The following is a 16995-nucleotide window of genomic DNA, read 5'->3' as shown; positions in this document are numbered from 1 at the left end:
CCCTTTTTTATAGACAAAATCCATTATATACCTGTTCTCAAGATAAACAGTGATTAGTCCTCGAGTAAGAGGACGTGATGGCGCCATTTGTCAAACATAGTTCATCAACTATTGCTTCCAGCTGTTGCTGGAACTCCATCCAATCAAGCTTTCCCATCTACCATCCCACTTTTCTTGTCAGAGGCTGTAATGTCCTCCCTATTTGTAAACCCACTGGTTAATTCACAGTCTCTGTCTTGTCCTATCAGCAACTGTTGATCACTCCCTCTTCCGTTAAACACTTTTTTTTCTTTTTTTTTCCTCATGGCTTGCAGGACATCCCAGTATTTAAAAATAAACTTAAACTATCATTTTAAGTCTGGCCATCTGTTTCAATTTTCTTTTCTCCTTGTTCACTTTTCATTTTCTTCTCCTGGTTTTGCCTCAACCCCTGGTCGCTGATGGGGGCAGGGCCCCAAGCTCCATCTGGGACCTTTTCTCTGGCCGCACTCAGTGACTTGCCATATCGTGCTATCTTGTGGCTTTAGACACCCTGACATCTCCTTCTCAGACCTCAGCCCTGAACTGCAGACTCCTGTTGTCCAGCCGTGCCCTTCCCATCCCTGCTGGCACGTCTCACAGGCATCTTCTGGCCACACTGTCCAGACGTGAGCTCCTGGACCCCACGGAGATGTGGAGACATTTCCGTCAAGAGCTGTGGCATACTTCTTGGGGCCAGTGTGACCATCTCGGCTGCTTTTCAGATATACAGGGTGTTACATTATTCATATGCGTTTTAACTTTAGATACAAAAGAATTAGATGCTGAGATGGATGAGACAATACACGGTTTGCAAAATTCGCTTGGGATGGGGTAGAAAAATGTCTGACGACCACGGGCCTTGCTGATCCGCTTCCGGCATTACCAGTGTGACATCATCTCCTGCTTGTTTCCTCCCTTCTCACTGAGATTGAGCCGCACGGATGTCTTTGCTTTTCCCGGGGTCAGCCTCAGGGATTCCTAGAACGCTTTGAGCCCTCAAATGCGCACGGTGAACCTCCCCCCACCCCCGATCTTTGTTCTGATAACACGCCTACCCCCATTCTCAGTGGGGCCTTTTCTGAGTCTCTCGTTGAACTTTGCAGCCACACTCCTCCCCCCGCCCTAGCCTGTGATGCCTGCTCTGTGTGTTTCTCTCTGCTCTTTCCCCTTCCACCATCCAGATACAGGGGGCAGGGCCCGAGGAGAGAGCAGGGCCACAGAGTGGGAGGTGTGCTGGGTTGACCCCTCTGAAGGATGCTCAGCCCTGACTTCACATTAGATTGCTGAGCCATTTTCAGATACCTCTCTCGTGCCCAGTTCCCGTGGAGTTTTCTTTTAGGTCATGGCTGACTAAGGAGCCTCAGCTGATCGAATCTGTATCCAGCCCCGAGTAATAGGGCTCTGGCTCATCTGTTTCTGAGGACTGAGAGCAGCCCTTAAACTAGAGGGGTGGAGGGGGCGCTGTCCTCCGCATGGCCTTCGGCCAGGACCGGGTCTCTGACCTGAAGGGGAGGGTCAGTCCTTCCTAGGTCCCCACTGCTGCAGCGTGTGTGTGGCTTAACCAGGAGGGGAGTGAGTTCCGAAGAAAGGGGTCAAAAACCTTACAGCAGAAGACCGTCTGTTGCACGTGCTGAGGTCCTCCCCGTGTGTGGCTGTGGTACAGGAAGGGGCTGCGTCGATTGCAAGCATTGAACGGCATCTTTTGACACTCAGGACTGACGTCTCAGGACTCACCTTGCCTGAGCAAGAAGCCCTGAAGAGGAAGAAGAGGAAAGGACACGCAGTCGGGAATGACTCTTTCTCAGGTAAAATCATAGTCTCAGTTTACTGTTCAGTGCGCTCTGTCCTGAAATGCCATGTGGACTTGATAACCTCTCACTGTCAAGTATCCTGCCCGACAGGTTTGCGTGGACTCGCCCCTCGGCCTTCCCTCAACCTTCTCTCATCGCCACACAGATTCTATTCTGTATTTTTACACACTCTATGCATTTATGGAGATCAAAGTTAAGTTTTCTAATGTATTTTTTCTCAATTTTTGCAGTGTTTTTTAATAACCAGGCTACTATAGAATAATGTTGACAATCTTAATTAAATTTAGTACAATTTATACATGTTCACTGTACTAAAAATGCTGAAATGCACAAGTAAAAAATAATAGAAAATGAAGGTGTATTTAAAAAATGTCATTTTAGACACTACCACTTCTATTTCAGTTAATTTTGGTGTGTATGTTTAAAGTGCACCCACTAGTGTATATGTGAGCAGGAACCCATGCTGTGTATAAACAACACTATCATTTCATAAATAAGTCTTATATTTATTGTAACTTTGCAAGTGTGTCTTACATGCTTTCCATGTCCTTAAGGCTTCTCCTACTGTGCCATGTTAACGAGCTAAGGGCAGTAAGGCAGTGCTTATTGTTGTACGCATGTGTGTGTACGTGTATATGTGCTGACCTTTCGGCCAGTTCTGTGTTTTCAGCCTTGAACTTGTTTCAGGTTTTCTCAGTCGGGAGACAGCTGTGTCATCGTACTTTCGATGTCATATCTGATACTTAAGTGTATGATGCTTTAGGTTCTGTTCTGAAGCTGGACCACCTGGTGCAGGTGATGGCTGCCATCTATGAGCTGTTGAATAACAGAGTTGGGTCCTCTGTAAGGTGGGAATAAATTGGATGCTATGTTGTCATATGAGTTAATCCTTATAAAACATTTGGAGTAATGCTTACTGTATGGTAACTTTTGGTTGTTACTGTAATTATCATTATCCCATTTTTCCAGCCCTCACCTTTCTTTAAAGCTACTGTGGGCTTTGTCACCTCTGAAGCCATTACTGTACCTTATCTGGAAGGTAGTTATCATTTGGTGTATAATGTCTGGAACCTGTGTATAGACAACCCTTTGTTGAATTTTTAATTTGTGTATATATATATATATTTTTTTTTTTTTTCTTTTTGCATGCAATTTAAAATTCCTCAGTCGGGCTTCCCTGGTGGCGCAGTGGTTGAGAATCCGCCTGCCGATGCAGGAGACACGGGTTCGTGCCCCGGTCCGGGAAGATCCCACATGCCGCGGAGCAACTAAGCCCGTGAGCCATGGCCGCTGGGCCTGCGCGTCCGGAGCCTGTGCTCCGCAACGGGAGAGGCCACAACAGTGAGAGGCCCGCATACCGAAAAAAAAAAAAAAAATAAAATAAAATAAAATAAAATTCCTCAGTAATTTAGTAGATTTGACATCCTCTGATAGAAAAGTGTAATAAAGCAAAATGAGGGATGTATTGTTCAAGATTCTCTTTGTGGCTCTATCATAATACTCACTTCTATCTAATTGACGCTGGCACCTCTCTCCTCTTCTCGTTTTGTGTGAAGATGAGGACTCTCCTGATGGCCTCTTGGTGAAATGTGTTTTCATTTCAGGCACAGTTGACATTCAGGGATGTGGCCATAGAATTCTCTCAGGAGGAGTGGGAATGCCTGGACCCTGCTCAGAGGGCCTTGTACAGGGACGTGATGTTGGAGACCTGCAGGAACCTGGTCTCCCTGGGTGAGGATAACTTCCCTCCAGAAATTGGGGTCTGCCCTCGGGTGTCTTTGCGTTTATCTTGAGTCTCTTGGGAACCCCTGCCTTGTTCACCTAAGGCTGAAGCCATGTTGGTTCAGAAATGAGAGGCTTTATAATGGAGTGTCTGGAATTTAAACCTCTTTCTTCAGTTGATCTGTCCACAACGTGCTAGGTGATGGTGGTCCTGGAAGTTGAATAAGCACAAAATCTTATGGCGAAATTTTAAACTATGTGCCTGATTTTACTCCTGCACTATTGGTTTAGTAGTTCTTGGAGGAAAGCTACATAGCTGTATATTTAAAATATTCTTTAAGCATTTGGGAGGAGGCCGTCATCGACCAAATTTGTGAAATATTATTCTCTCCCATCTGTACTGTCCTTTTCAGCTGGACAAAGGGCTGTAATTGTATTACGGAAAAGCCACAATACATCATTCACCTTTTTTCATGTAAGCAGGAATCTGTCTTTCTGAGGTGAATATTATTTTCATCTTGGAGCAGGGGAGAGAGCCCTGGCCTCTGAAGACTGAGGTGAAAATAGAGAGAGAAAAAAAAAAAAAAAAGAGGTGGGTGGGAACGTATCAACGATACGAACCTACGGAAGAACTCAGATGGCAAAGAGGTGGCTACTTCATCCAATGTTTTTTAGGAAATTCTTCCTAAATGTGATAGGTCTTTGCGGAGACAGACGCTTATTGCTGTGAGCTCTCGAAGGAATTTGCACTTCCCCTCCTCTTATTCATGCGTCTTAGAAGTTTCCTCCCACCCCAGTGGTGTTCCACCTCATGGCAAAGACAAGGGCAAAGTCTTTATCCTGACCCACAACTTTCCCTTACCTGCCGCCTGTGACTGTTTTTGTATTTGGACTTCGGGGGACCAGCCTCTCATTCGAGACTCAGTTCTCAGTCCACAGACATCCGAGCTGAGGTCTCCCTTGTCCCGGCTCCCCTCCTTCTCTAGCTTCCATCCCCATTTCACATTCGTGAGAGACCCTCTTTGGGGGGTGGGGGACACTGGCTGCTCATCCACTGCATCTGGGGCCCCAGGTGAGTACAGGGGCCTGTCTCAAGCCCTCTCTGCCCCTTCAGGTGCCTCGGACATTGCTTTGTTTCTGCTTTTGCCTTTAGGAGCGTGTATCACGGGACTAGCGTGGATCTTTGGAGATGGTCCCTCAGCAGTATTGTAAAGACAGTGGGCAGACAGAACCTTTCTTTGATCCCCAGTCCTTCACGGGGAGCGTATCTCAGGCACGTATCGGGGTTTGCAGGCAGACCCCAGGGCCCATGTCAGCATCCCACAAAATCTGAACCCCTTGCTTTACTCGCGTATCTTTTATTTTTCTCTCTCTTTCATTGCCTGCTTAGTATGCCAATGTGGAAAAACTTGAGCTCTACCTGATTTCATATTTTTTTGAGTGTGTGTGATTTTTGCCTCTGCAACTTGCCTCTGAAATACACCTACTTGGCGTCTGAAATGTTATTCTCTGTTTTCTGCTGTGATAACCTACCCTTTAGGTGCTGGACAAGCTCCAGTGAACTCTCCCACGAGGAGTTTCAGTGGGCAAAATTCTGAGTGGAGAGTGCTTTGATTTAGCTGTTACGGTATCATCCTGCTTCATGGGGAAGTGCCCTCTGAAGTAACTGAGTGGAGTGGTCAGCGTGTTCCAGGATGCTGAGATAGAAAGTATCATGAGAGCCTGACACAAACGGTTCCAGCTGTCCTTCTGGGTTTTGTGGATCATCACAAGTGTCTCTCAAGGGCAGTGTGGCGGTGTCGATTAAGTATACTAACGATCATCCTGTTTGATTTGGGCTTGCCTCAAGTACGGGGATTTATTCCAGGGAGAAAATCGCAAGTCCATAACCACATGTCAGTGAGACCGTTGGCCAAACTGTTGTCCTGGCAGCGTGTTCGTTACATGTGTGTGCCGCTGTTTGTTGTTCACAAAAGTGCGACTAGCATTCATTCCCTGCTAAGCAGTTTCTCAACATTTTCCTCTGTCCCCAGTCCCTGGCAACTACCAGTCTGCATTCTGTCTCTGTGGATTTATCTGCTCTGTGTGTATCATATCTTTTGCAGTATTGTCTTGACTACTATTCAGCGCCCTTTGCGGTTCCGTATGAATTTCATAATCTCTTCCATTTTTCCAGAAAATGTTATTGGAATTTTGATAGTGTTTACAGAGAATCTATAGACCATGTTGGTGAATATTATCATAAATATGGAGTGTCTTCCCATTTATTTAGGTCTTCTTTAATTTCTATCAACAGTGTTTGTTTTTTTAAAATTTTTATTGGAGTAGAGTTGATTTACAGTGTTGTGTTAGTTTCAGGTGTACAGCAAAGTGAATCTGTTACCCATATACAGATGTCCACTCTTTTTTAGGTTCTTTTCCCATATAGGCCATTACAGAGTATTGAGTAGAGTTCCCTGTGCTGTACAGTAGGTCCTTAATAGTTATCTATATCAGCAGTGTTTTGCAGTTTTCAGTCTATATGTCTTTTATCTCCTTGCTTAAATTCATTCCTAGGTCTTTTATTGTTTGGATATTATTGTAAGTGGAATTACTAAAAAAAATTTTTTTCAAATTGTTCGTTGTTGATGTATAGAAACACAGCTGATTTTCATATGTAGATACTGTATCCTGCAACTTGGTTGACATCGTTTATAAGACTAGTAGGTCTTGTTTGTGTGTGTGTGTGTGTGTGTGTGTGTGTGTGTGTGTGTGTATTTTATGGAATTTTCGTTATACAGGATTGTGTTATCTGCTCATGGAGATAATTTTCCTTTTTATTCTCCAATTTATATCCTTTTAATTTCTTTTTCTTGCCTAATTGCTCTGGGTAGATCTTCCAGTACAACATTGAATAGCTGGATAGTAGTGGTGAAAGTGGGTATCATGTCTTATTTCTTATTTTAGGTGGAAAGCTTTTATTATTTCTTCATGACTGTATGATATTAGCTGTGAGTTTTTCATAAATGATCTTTATCAGGTTGAGGAAGTTTACTTTCTGTATGCTGAGTGTTTTCATCATGAACGGTTTGTGGATTTTTTTCAAATATCTATTCTGCATACAATGAGATGATTATGTAGGTTTTCCCCCCCTTCCTACTATTGATGTGGGCTATTATATTGATAGATTTCCATATGTTGAACCAACTACCCTTGAATTCTTGGAACAAGGCCGCCTTTATTATGATGTATAATCTTAATATGCTGTATATTCAGTTGGCTAGTATTTTGTTGAGGATTTTTCATCTATATTCATAAAATATGTTGGTCTGTAGTATCTTTTCTTGAGCTGTTTTCGTCTGGCTTTGGTATCAGAATAATGCTGGCCTCATACAATGAATTAAGAAATGTTCTCTTTTTTTTTTTTTTTCCTTTTATTTTTTTATTTATTTATTTTTTAAAACATCTTTATTGGAGTATAACTGTTTTACAATAGTGTGTTAGTTTTTCCTTTACAACAAAGTGAATCAGTTATACATATACATATGTTCCCATATCTCTTCCCTCTTGCATCACCCTCTCTCCCACCCTCCCTATCCCACCCCTCTAGGTGGACACAAAGCACAGAGGTGATCTCCCTGTGCTATGTGGCAGCTTCCCACTAGCTATCTAATTTACATTTGGTAGTGTATATATGTCCCTGCCACTCTCCCACTTCATCACAGCCCACCCTTCCCCCTCCCCATATCCTCAAGTCCATTCTCTAGTAGGTCTGTGTCTTTATTCCCGTCTTACCCCTAGGTTCTTCATGACATTTTTTTCCTTAGATTCCATATATATCTGTTAGTATGCGATATTTGCTTTTCTCTTTCTGACTTACGTCACTCTGTATGACAGACTCTAGGTCCATCCACCTCACTACAAATAACTCAGTTTCATTTCTTTTTATGGCTGAGTAATATTCCATTGTATATATGTGCCACATCTTCTTTATCCATTCATCTGCTGTTGGACACTTAGGTTGCTTCCATGTCCTGGCTATTGTAAATAGAGCTGCAATGAACATATTGGTACATGACTCTTTTTGAATTATGGTTTGCTCAGGGTATACGCCCAGTAGTGGGATTGCTGGGTCGTATGGTAGTTCTATTTGTAGTTTTTTAAGGATCCTCCATACTGTGCTCCATAGTGGCTGTATCAATTTACATTCCCACCAGCAGTGCAAGAGGGTTCCCTTTTCTCCACACCCTCTCTAGCATTTATTGTTTCTAGATTTTTTGATGATGGCCATTCTGACAGGTGTGAGATGATATCTCATTGTAGTTTTGATTTGCATTTCTCAAATGATTAATGATGTGGAGAATCCTTTCATGTGTTTGTTGGCAATCTGTATATCTTCTTTGGAGAAGTGTCTATTTAGGTCTTCTCCCATTTTTGGATTGGGTTGTTTGTTTTTCTGTTATTGAGATGCATGAGTTGCTTATAAATTTTGGGTATTAATCCTTTGTCAGTTGCTTCATTTGCAAATATTTTCTCCCATTCTGAGGGTTGTCTTTTTGTCCTGTTTATGGTTTCCTTTGCTGTGCAAAAGCTTTAAAGTTTCATTAGGTCCCATTTGTTTATTTTTGTTTTTATTTCCATTTCTCTAGGAGGTGGGTCAAAAAGGATCTTGCTGTGATTTATGTCATAGAGTGTTCTGCCTATGTTTTCCTCTAAGAGTTTGATAGTTTCTGGCCTTACCTTTAGATCTTTAATCCATTTTGAGCTTATTTTTGTGTATGATGTTACAGAGTGTTCTAATCTCCTACTTTTACATGTACTGTCCAGTTTTCCCAGCACCACTTATTAAAGAGGCTGTCTTTTCTCTGCTGTATACTCTTGCCTCCTTTATCAAAGATAAGGTGACCATATGTGTGTGGGTTTATCTCTGGGCTTTCTATCCTGTTCCATTGATCTACATTTCTGTTTTTGTGCCAGTATCATCCTGTCTTGATTACTGTAACTTTGTAGTATAGTCTGAAGTCAGGGAGCCTGATTCCTCCAGCTCCATTTTTCATTCCCAAGATTGCTTTGGCTATTCGGGGTCTTTTGTGTTTCCATACAAATTGTGAAATTTTTTGTTCTAGTTCTGTGAAAAATGCCAGTGGTAGTTCGATAGGGATTGCATTGAATCTGTATATTTTTGGGGGTAGTAGAGTCATTTTCACAATGTTGATTCTTCCAATCCAAGAACATGGTATATCTCTCCATCTATGTGGATCACCTTTAATTTCTTTCATCAGTGTCTTATAGCTTTCTGCATACAGGTCTTTTGTCTCCTTAGGTAGGTTTCTTCCTAGATATTTTATTCTTTTTGTTGCAGTGATAAATGGGAGTGTTTTCTTAATTTCACTTTCAGATTTTTCATCATTAGTGTATAGGAATGCAAGAGATTTCTGTGCATTAATTTTGTATCCTGCTACTTTACCAAATTCATTGATTAGCTCTAGTAATTTTCTGGTAGCATCTTTAGGATTCTCTATGTATAGTATCATGTCATCTGCAAACAGTGACAGCTTTATTTCTTCTTTTCTGATTTGGATTCCTTTTATTTCCTTTTCTTCTCTGATCGCTGTGGCTAAAACTTCCAAAACTATGTTGAATAAGAATGGTAACAGTGGGCAACCTTGTCTCTTTCCTGATCTTAGTGGAAATGGTTTCAGTTGTTCACCATTGAGGACGATGTTGGCTGTGGGTTTGTCATATATGGCCTTTATTATGTTGAGGAAAGTTCCCTCTATGCCTCCTTCCTGGAGGGTTTTTATCATAAATGGGTGTTGAATTTTGTCAAAAGCTTTCTCTGCATCTATTGAGTTGATCATATGGTTTTTCTTGTTCCATTGTTAATATGGTGTATCACGTTGATTGATTTGCGTATATTGAAGAATCCTTGCATTCCTGGAATAAACCCTACTTGATCATGGTGTATGATCTTTTTAACGTGTTGTTGGATTCTGTTTGCCAGTATTTTGTTGAGGATTTTTGCATCTATGTTCATCAGTGATATTGGCCTGTAGTTTTCTTTCTTTGTGACATCTTTGTCTGGTTTTGGTATCATGGTGATGCTGGCCTTGTAGAATGAGTTTGGGAGTGTTCCTCCCTCTGCTATCTTTTGGAAGAGTTTGAGAAGGATAGGTATTAGCTCTTCTCTAAATGTTTGATAGAATTCGCCTGTGAAGCCATCTGGTCCTGGGCTTTTGTTTGTTGGAAGATTTTTAATCACAGTTTCAATTTCAGTGCTTGTGATTGGTCTATTCATATTTTCTATTTCTTCCTGGTTCAGTCTTGGCAGGTTGTGCTTTTCTAAGAGTTTGTCCATTTCTTCCAGGTTGTCCATTTTATTGGCATATAGTTGCTTGTAGTAATCTCTCTTGATCCTTTGTATTTCTACAGTGTCAGTTGTTACTTCTCCATTTTCATTTCTAATTCTATTGATTTGAGTCTTCTCCCTTTTTTTTCTTGATGAGTCTGGCTAATGGTTTATCAATTTTGTTTATCTTCTCAAAGAACCAGCTTTTAATTTTATTGATCTTTGCTATCGTTTCTTTCACTTCTTTTTCATTTATTTCTGATCTGATCTTTATGATTTCTTTCCTTCTGCTAACTTTGGGCTTTTTTTGTTCTTTTTCCTCTAATTGCTTTCAGTGCAAGGTTAGGTTGTTTATTTGAGATGTTTCCTGTTTCTTAAGGTAGGATTGTATTGCTATAAACTTCCCTCTTAGAACTGCTTTTGCTGCTTCCCATAGGTTTTGGGTCGTCTTGTGTTCATTGTTATTTGTTCTAGGTATTTTTTGATTTCCTCTTTGATTTCTTCAGTGATCACTTCATTATTAAGTAGTGTATTGTTTAGCCTCCATGTGTTTGTATTTTTTACAGACCTTTTCCTGTAATTGATATCTAGTCATAGCGTTGTGACCAGAAAAGATACACAATACGATTTCAATTTTCTTAAATTTACCAAGGCTTGATTTGTGACCCAAGATATGATCTATCCTGGAGAATGTTCCGTGAGCACTTGAGAAAAAGGTGTATTCTGTTGTTTTTGGATGGAATGTCCTAAAAATACAATTAAGTCCATCTTGTTTAATGTATCATTTAAAGCTTGTGTTTCCTTATTTATTTTCATTTTGGATGATCTGTCCATTGGTGAAATTGGGGTGTTCAAGTCCCCTAATATGAATGTGTTACTGTCAATTTCCCCTTTTATGGCTGTTAGTATTTGCTTTATGTATTGAGGTTCTCCTATGTTGGGTGCATAAATATTTACAATTGTTATATCTTCTTCTTGGATTGATCCCTTTATCATTATGTAGTGTCCTTCTTTGTCTCTTGTAATAGTCTTTATTTTAAAGTCTATTTCGTCTGATACGAGTATTGCTACTCCAGCTTTCTTTTGATTTCCATTTGCATGGAATATCTTTTTCCATCCCCTCACTTTTAGTATGTATGTGTCCCTAGGTCTGAAGTGGGTCTCTTGTAGACAGCATATATATGGGTTTTGTTTTTGTATCCATTCAGCCAGTCTGTTTCTTTTGGTTGGAGCATTTAATTCATTTACATTTAAGGTAATTATTGATATGTACCTATTTCCATTTTCTTAATTGTTTTGGGTTTGTTATCGTAGGTCTTTCCCTCCTCTTGTGTTTCTTGCCTAGAAAAGTTCCTTTCGCGTTTGTTGTAAAGCTGGTTTGGTGGTGCTGACCTCTCTCAGCTTTTCCTTGTCTTTAAAAGTTTTAATTTCTCCATCAATCTGAATGAGATCCTTGCTGGGTAGAGTAATCTTGGTTGTAGGTTTTTCTTCTTCATCACTTTAAATATGTCCTGCCACTCCCTTCTGGTTTGCAGAGTTTCTGCTGAAAGATCAGCTGTTAACCTTATGGAGATTTCCCTTGTGTGTTATTTGTTGTTTTTCCCTTGCTGCTTTTAATATGTTTTCTTTGTATTTAATTTTTGATAGTTTGGTTAATGTGTGTCTTGGCGTGTTTCTCCTTGGATTTTTCCTGTATTGGACTCTCTGCACTTCCTGGACTTGGGTGCCTATTTCCTTTCCCATGTTAGGGAAGTTTTCGACTATAATCTCTTCAAATATTTTCTCAGTCCCTTTCTTTTTCTCTTCTTCTTCTGGGATCCCTATAATTCGAATGTTGGTGCGTCTAATGTTGTCCCAGAGGTCTCTGAGACTGTCCTCAGTTCTCATTCTTTTTTCTTTATTCTGCCCTGCAGTAGTTATTTCCACTATTTTATCTTCCAGGTCACTTATCCATTCTTCTGCCTCAGTTATTCTGCTATTGATCCCTTCTAGAGTATTTTTAATTTCATTTATTGTGTTTTTCATCATTGCTTGTTTCCTCTTTAGTTCTTCTAGGTCCTTGTGAAATGTTTCTTGCATTTATTCTATTTTCGAGATTTTGGATCATCTTTACTGTCATTATTCTGAATTCTTTTTCAGGTAGACTGCCTATTTCCTCTTCATTTGTTAGGTCTGGTGGGTTTTAACTTGCGCCTTCATCTGTTTGTTTTTCTGTCTTCTCATTTTGCTTATCTTACTGTGTTTGGGGTGTCCTTTTTGTAGGCTGCAGGTTCGTAGTTCCCGTTATTGTTGGTGTCTGTCCCCAGTGGCTAAAGTTGGTTCAGTGGGTTTTGTAGGCTTCCTGATGGAGGGGACTAGTGCCTGTGTTCTGGTGCATGAGGCTGGATCTTGTCTTTCTGGTGGCAGGTCCATGTCTGGTGGTGTGTTTTGGGGTGTCTGTGGCCTTATTATGATTTTACACAGCCTCTCTGCTAATGGATGGAGCTTTGTTCCTGTCTTGCTAGTTGTTTGGCATAGGGTGTCCAGCACTGTAGCTTGCTGGTTGTTGAGTGAAGTTGGGTCTTGGTGTTGAGATGGAGATCTCTGGGAGATTTTTGCCGTTTGATATTACGTGGAGCTGGGAGGTCTCTTGTGGACCAGTGTCCTGAAGTTGGCTCTCCCACCTCAGAGGCACAGCACTGACTCCTGGCTGGAGCACCAAAAGCCTTTCATCCACACGGCTCAGAATAAAAGGGAGAAAAAGTAGAAAGAAAGAGGAAAAAATAAAATAAAATAAAGTAAGATAAAATAAAGTTATTAAAATAAAAAATAATTATTAAGAAAAAAATGTTTCTACAAAGTAAAAAAACAAACAAACAAAAAAAAGCAGACAGACAGAACCCTAGGACAAATGGTTAAAGCAAAGCTATACAGACAAAATCTCACACAGAAGCATACACTTACACATTCACAAAAAGAGGAAAAGGAGAAAAAATAATATAGCTTGCTCTCAAAGTCCACCTGCTCAATTTGGGATGATTCGTTGTCTATTCAGGTATTCCACAGATGCAGGTACATCAAGTTGATTGTGGAGATTTAATCTGCTGCTCCTGAGGCTGCTGGGAGAAATTTCCCTTTCTCTTCTTTGTTCACATAGCTTCCAGGGTTCAGCTTTGGATCTGGCCCCGCCTCTGCGTGTAGGTCGCTGGAGGGCGTCTGTTCTTCGCTCAGATAGGACGGGGTTAAAGGGGCAGCTGATTCGGGGGCTCTGGCTCACTCAGGCCAGGGGGAGGGAGGGGTACGGATGCGGGGCAAGCCTGCAGCAGCAGAGGCCACCATGACGTTGCACCAGCCTGAGGTGCTCTGTGCGTTCTCCCAGGGAAGTTGTCCCTGGATCACGGGACCCTGGCAGTGGTGGGCTGCACAGGATCCTGGGAGGGGAGGTGTGGATAGTGACCTGTGCTTGCATACAGGCTTCTTGGTGGCAGCAGCAGCAGCCTTAGCATATCATGCCCGTCTCTGGGGTCTGCGCTTGTTAGCCGTGGCTCGCACCCGTCTCTGGAGCTCCTTTAAGCGGCGCTCTGAATCCCCTATCCTCATGCACCAGGAAACAAAGAGGGAAGAAAAAGTCTCTTGCCTCTTCGGCAGGTCCAGACTTTTTTTCCCTGACTCCCTCCCAGCTAGCCGCGGTGCACTAACCCCTTCAGGCTGTGTTCACGCAGCCAACCCCAGTCCTCCCTGCGATCCAACCGAAGCCCAAGCCTCAGCTCCCAGCCCCTGCCCACCCCAGCGGGTGAGCAGACAAATGTCTCAGGCTGGTGAGTGCTGGTCGGCACTGATCCTCTGTGCAGGAATCTCTCCCCTTTGCCCTCCGCACCCCTGTGGCTGCGCTCTCCTCCTCAGCTCCAAAGCTTCCCCCCTCTGCCACCCGCAGTCTCCGCCCGCGAAGGGGCTTCTAGTGTGTGGAAACATTTCCTCCTTCACAGCTCCCTCCCACTGGTGCAGGTCACGTCCCTATTCCTTTGTCTTTTTTTTTCTTTTTTCTTTTGCCCTACCCAGGTATTTGGAGAGTTTCTTGCCTTTTGGGAGGTCTGAGGTCTTCTGCCAGCGTTCAGTGGGTGTTCTGTAGGAGCAATTCCACGTGTAAATGTATTTCTGATGTATGTGTGGAGAGGAAGGTGATCTCTGTGTCTCACACTTCTGCCATCTTCCTCAACTCCTCTTTTAGTCTTATAGGTGAATTCTTTAGAATTCCACAGACACTGTGTGTGCGTCTCTGTGTGTGTGTGTGTATAACAAATGTAAATGCTTATTATTTATGATTTATGGCTGGATTTGTCTCACATTACTAAAATGTTTATTACTGTTTATTTTGATTAACAGATAATTAATATTTAGCATATGTTATGTAATATAAGCACAGTGAACTAATCATTAATGTTGCAGTATGCTTATTTTTCATGGGTATAGTTGTATAACAAGTATTCAAAATAATGTTTTGCTATTCTTACAGTGTTGTTTTAGTGTTTATACAAGTATTCAGTAGTGTTTTTTTAATATTAATTTTCTTAAGAAACTTTTCCTCCCTCCCTTCCTCCCTTCCTCCCTTCCTCCCTCCCTCCCTCCCTCCGTCCTTCCCTCCCTTCCTCCCGCCATTCAGCATGTGGTATCTTAGTTCCCTGACCAGGGATTGAACCTGTGCTCCCTGCATTGGGTGTATGGAGTCCTAACCACTGGACCCCAGTGATTATTTTTAATATCTTTTATTTTTCAAATGTTAGACAGTTGTATGCCTCCCATGAGTTGGTGTGTGCTTTGGGGTGCCTGTGGGGAAATTCCTTTTCTTTCAAGGTTATTGTAACTTTTGATAACAGAGCATTTGAAAATAGGCTTCCCTGAAAATAATTTGAATTGCGTGTAATCACCCTTTCTTTTTAGAGGAATATTATTCATTTGTTTTCCTAAACATTTGCAGACCATGATTGTAAAGCTTGATAAGTCTGTTAATCATGAGTTTTACCTTTGGTGTAATATTATATTTTTCAACATAAAATATCTATCTTCCAACCTGGTTAAAAGGAAGCCTTATATCTTACAGATATGTCTACCAGATGTGGGATCAAAGAATTATCACCAAAAGAAGACATTAATAATGGAGACTTATTTCAGACATTGGTTTTTGAAAGACTTGTAAGTCATGATTTTGATGATTTTGATTTCAGTGAAGTCCAGCAAAATATGCACAAGTTTGCGAATCAGTGGGAATATGAAGAAAAAAGTTACAAAGGAGTGACTACAACCCCTTGCAAAAATCTCACTGGTAGTAGAGATCAACAACATCATAAATCCTGGAATAATTTTCCTTTGAAGCAGAATGTTTCTGTAAGAAGTATGTCTCAATATTACAAATATTACAAGTCATATATGAGGAGTAAGGAACTAAAAAGTAACGTAGGTTATTCAGGAAACAAGCTTTTGAAATGTTTGGAAAATAGGCTTGGATTAAGCCTTCATTCACATTTGGCTGAACTGCAGATTTTTCAAACTGAGGAGAAAATTTACGAATGTAATCAAGTTGAGAAGTCTATCAAAAACTGTTCCTCAGTTTCACCACTTCACATAATTCCTCCTAGAGTCAAAAACAACGTTTGTAATAGAAATGGGAAGGTTTTAACGCATCCTTCATTGCTTACACAACACCAGAAAACACATATTAGAGAAAAGCCCTACAAATGTAATGACTGTGGGAAGGCTTTTAGCCATTGCTCAGTCTTAGCTAATCATCAAAGAATTCATTCTGAACAGAGACCTTACAAATGTAGTGAGTGTGGCAAAACCTTTAACAGATTCTCAAACCTCACAAGGCATCAGAGAATTCATACTGGGGAGAAACCATATAAATGTAATGTATGTGGTAAGGACTTTATGATACGTTCACACCTTTGGGGTCATGAGCGAATTCATACTGGAGAGAAACCTTACAAATGTAATGAGTGTGGCAAAGCGTTTTCTGAGCATTCAAATCTTGCTCAGCATAAGAGAATCCATACTGGAGAGAAACCTTATAAATGTAATGAGTGTGGTAAGGATTTCACCACACGTTCACACCTTTGGGGCCATGAGAGAATCCATACTGGAGAGAAACCATACAAGTGTCATGAGTGTGGCAAAGCTTTCACTGGGAGTTCAAACCTTACTCAACATAAGAAAGTTCATACTGGAGAGAAACCATATAAATGTCATGTATGTGGTAAGGCCTTCAGTCAGAATTCAAGCCTTACAGTTCATCAGAGAATTCATACTGGGGAGAAACCTTACAAGTGTCATGAGTGTGGCAAAGCCTTTAAGCAGTACTCAAGTCTCAACAGACACCAGAATATACATGGAATGAAGATATAGATGTAAAGTGTGTGGTAAGGTTTTTATTAAATGTTCGTATGTTTGGAGTGATGAGAGAATTTATACTGGAAAGAAACCTTACAGGAGAATATATTAAGGCCTTCAGGAAATGACCTGGCCTCAGGATCACCAAAGATTTCATAATGGAGAAAACCCTTACAAATATAACGAGTGAGGTAAATTGTTTAAGCAGGTTTCAGAATGTACCGTGCATCAGGGAATTATTAGTAGGGAGAACTAAGTCTAGTCCTTTTTAAAGATTCGTAAAATCATGTTACACTCTGCAGAGTAATTAAAAGTTAAAGTCATTTAAAATTCATGAGATGGTGGCGGGGGAGGTCAAAGGATCAAGGACGTGTGGAAAGGCCCACTTAGCAAGTTATGAAATGTTTTTATTCTTAGATTTCTTGATAAGGCTTTATTTTTAGTGACTTTCAATCTGAGGTTCAAAATCTGTTAATGATGTTATATCTTCATCACAGACCTCTCATGTGCTGCCATGATGAAACACACCTGTAAAGGAACTTTTAAAAACTTTCGGTCCTAATGTAAAAGGTGATTTATTTTAAATTTTCTTTCCTTTATTTTTGGTTTTTGTTTTTAATTTTCAATTGCACTTGTTCATTGGTGGTATATATACATTAACCTTGTATCTTGCAGCCCTCCTGTAGTGTTTTATTGTACCACACTTTAGGGTATTATTGTATTGTAGGGTATTTATTGTATTGTAGTGTT

At 41.0% G+C, this 16995-nt stretch overlaps 1 protein-coding gene and 1 pseudogene across 1 annotated transcript; both read left to right on the top strand.

Moving 5' to 3' along the window:
- The first annotated feature begins 1743 nt into the window (after positions 1–1743).
- Positions 1744–16782, top strand: LOC131745287 (zinc finger protein 677-like; annotated as a pseudogene).
- Positions 1748–5115, top strand: ZNF761 (zinc finger protein 761). The gene is made up of 4 exons (XM_059045613.2): positions 1748–1826; positions 3437–3563; positions 4038–4111; positions 5095–5115. The coding sequence occupies exons 1-4, from the start codon at positions 1812–1814 to the stop codon at positions 5113–5115; spliced, it is 237 nt and encodes a 78-aa protein (XP_058901596.1). The 5' UTR covers positions 1748–1811.
- Positions 16783–16995: the final 213 nt, after the last annotated feature.

The sequence above is a fragment of the Kogia breviceps genome, chromosome 18 (assembly GCF_026419965.1).
Source record: "Kogia breviceps isolate mKogBre1 chromosome 18, mKogBre1 haplotype 1, whole genome shotgun sequence".
NCBI lineage: Eukaryota > Metazoa > Chordata > Mammalia > Artiodactyla > Physeteridae > Kogia > Kogia breviceps.
Note: the sequence above shows the minus strand (reverse complement) of the source record. Positions and strands in the feature narration are given on the sequence as shown.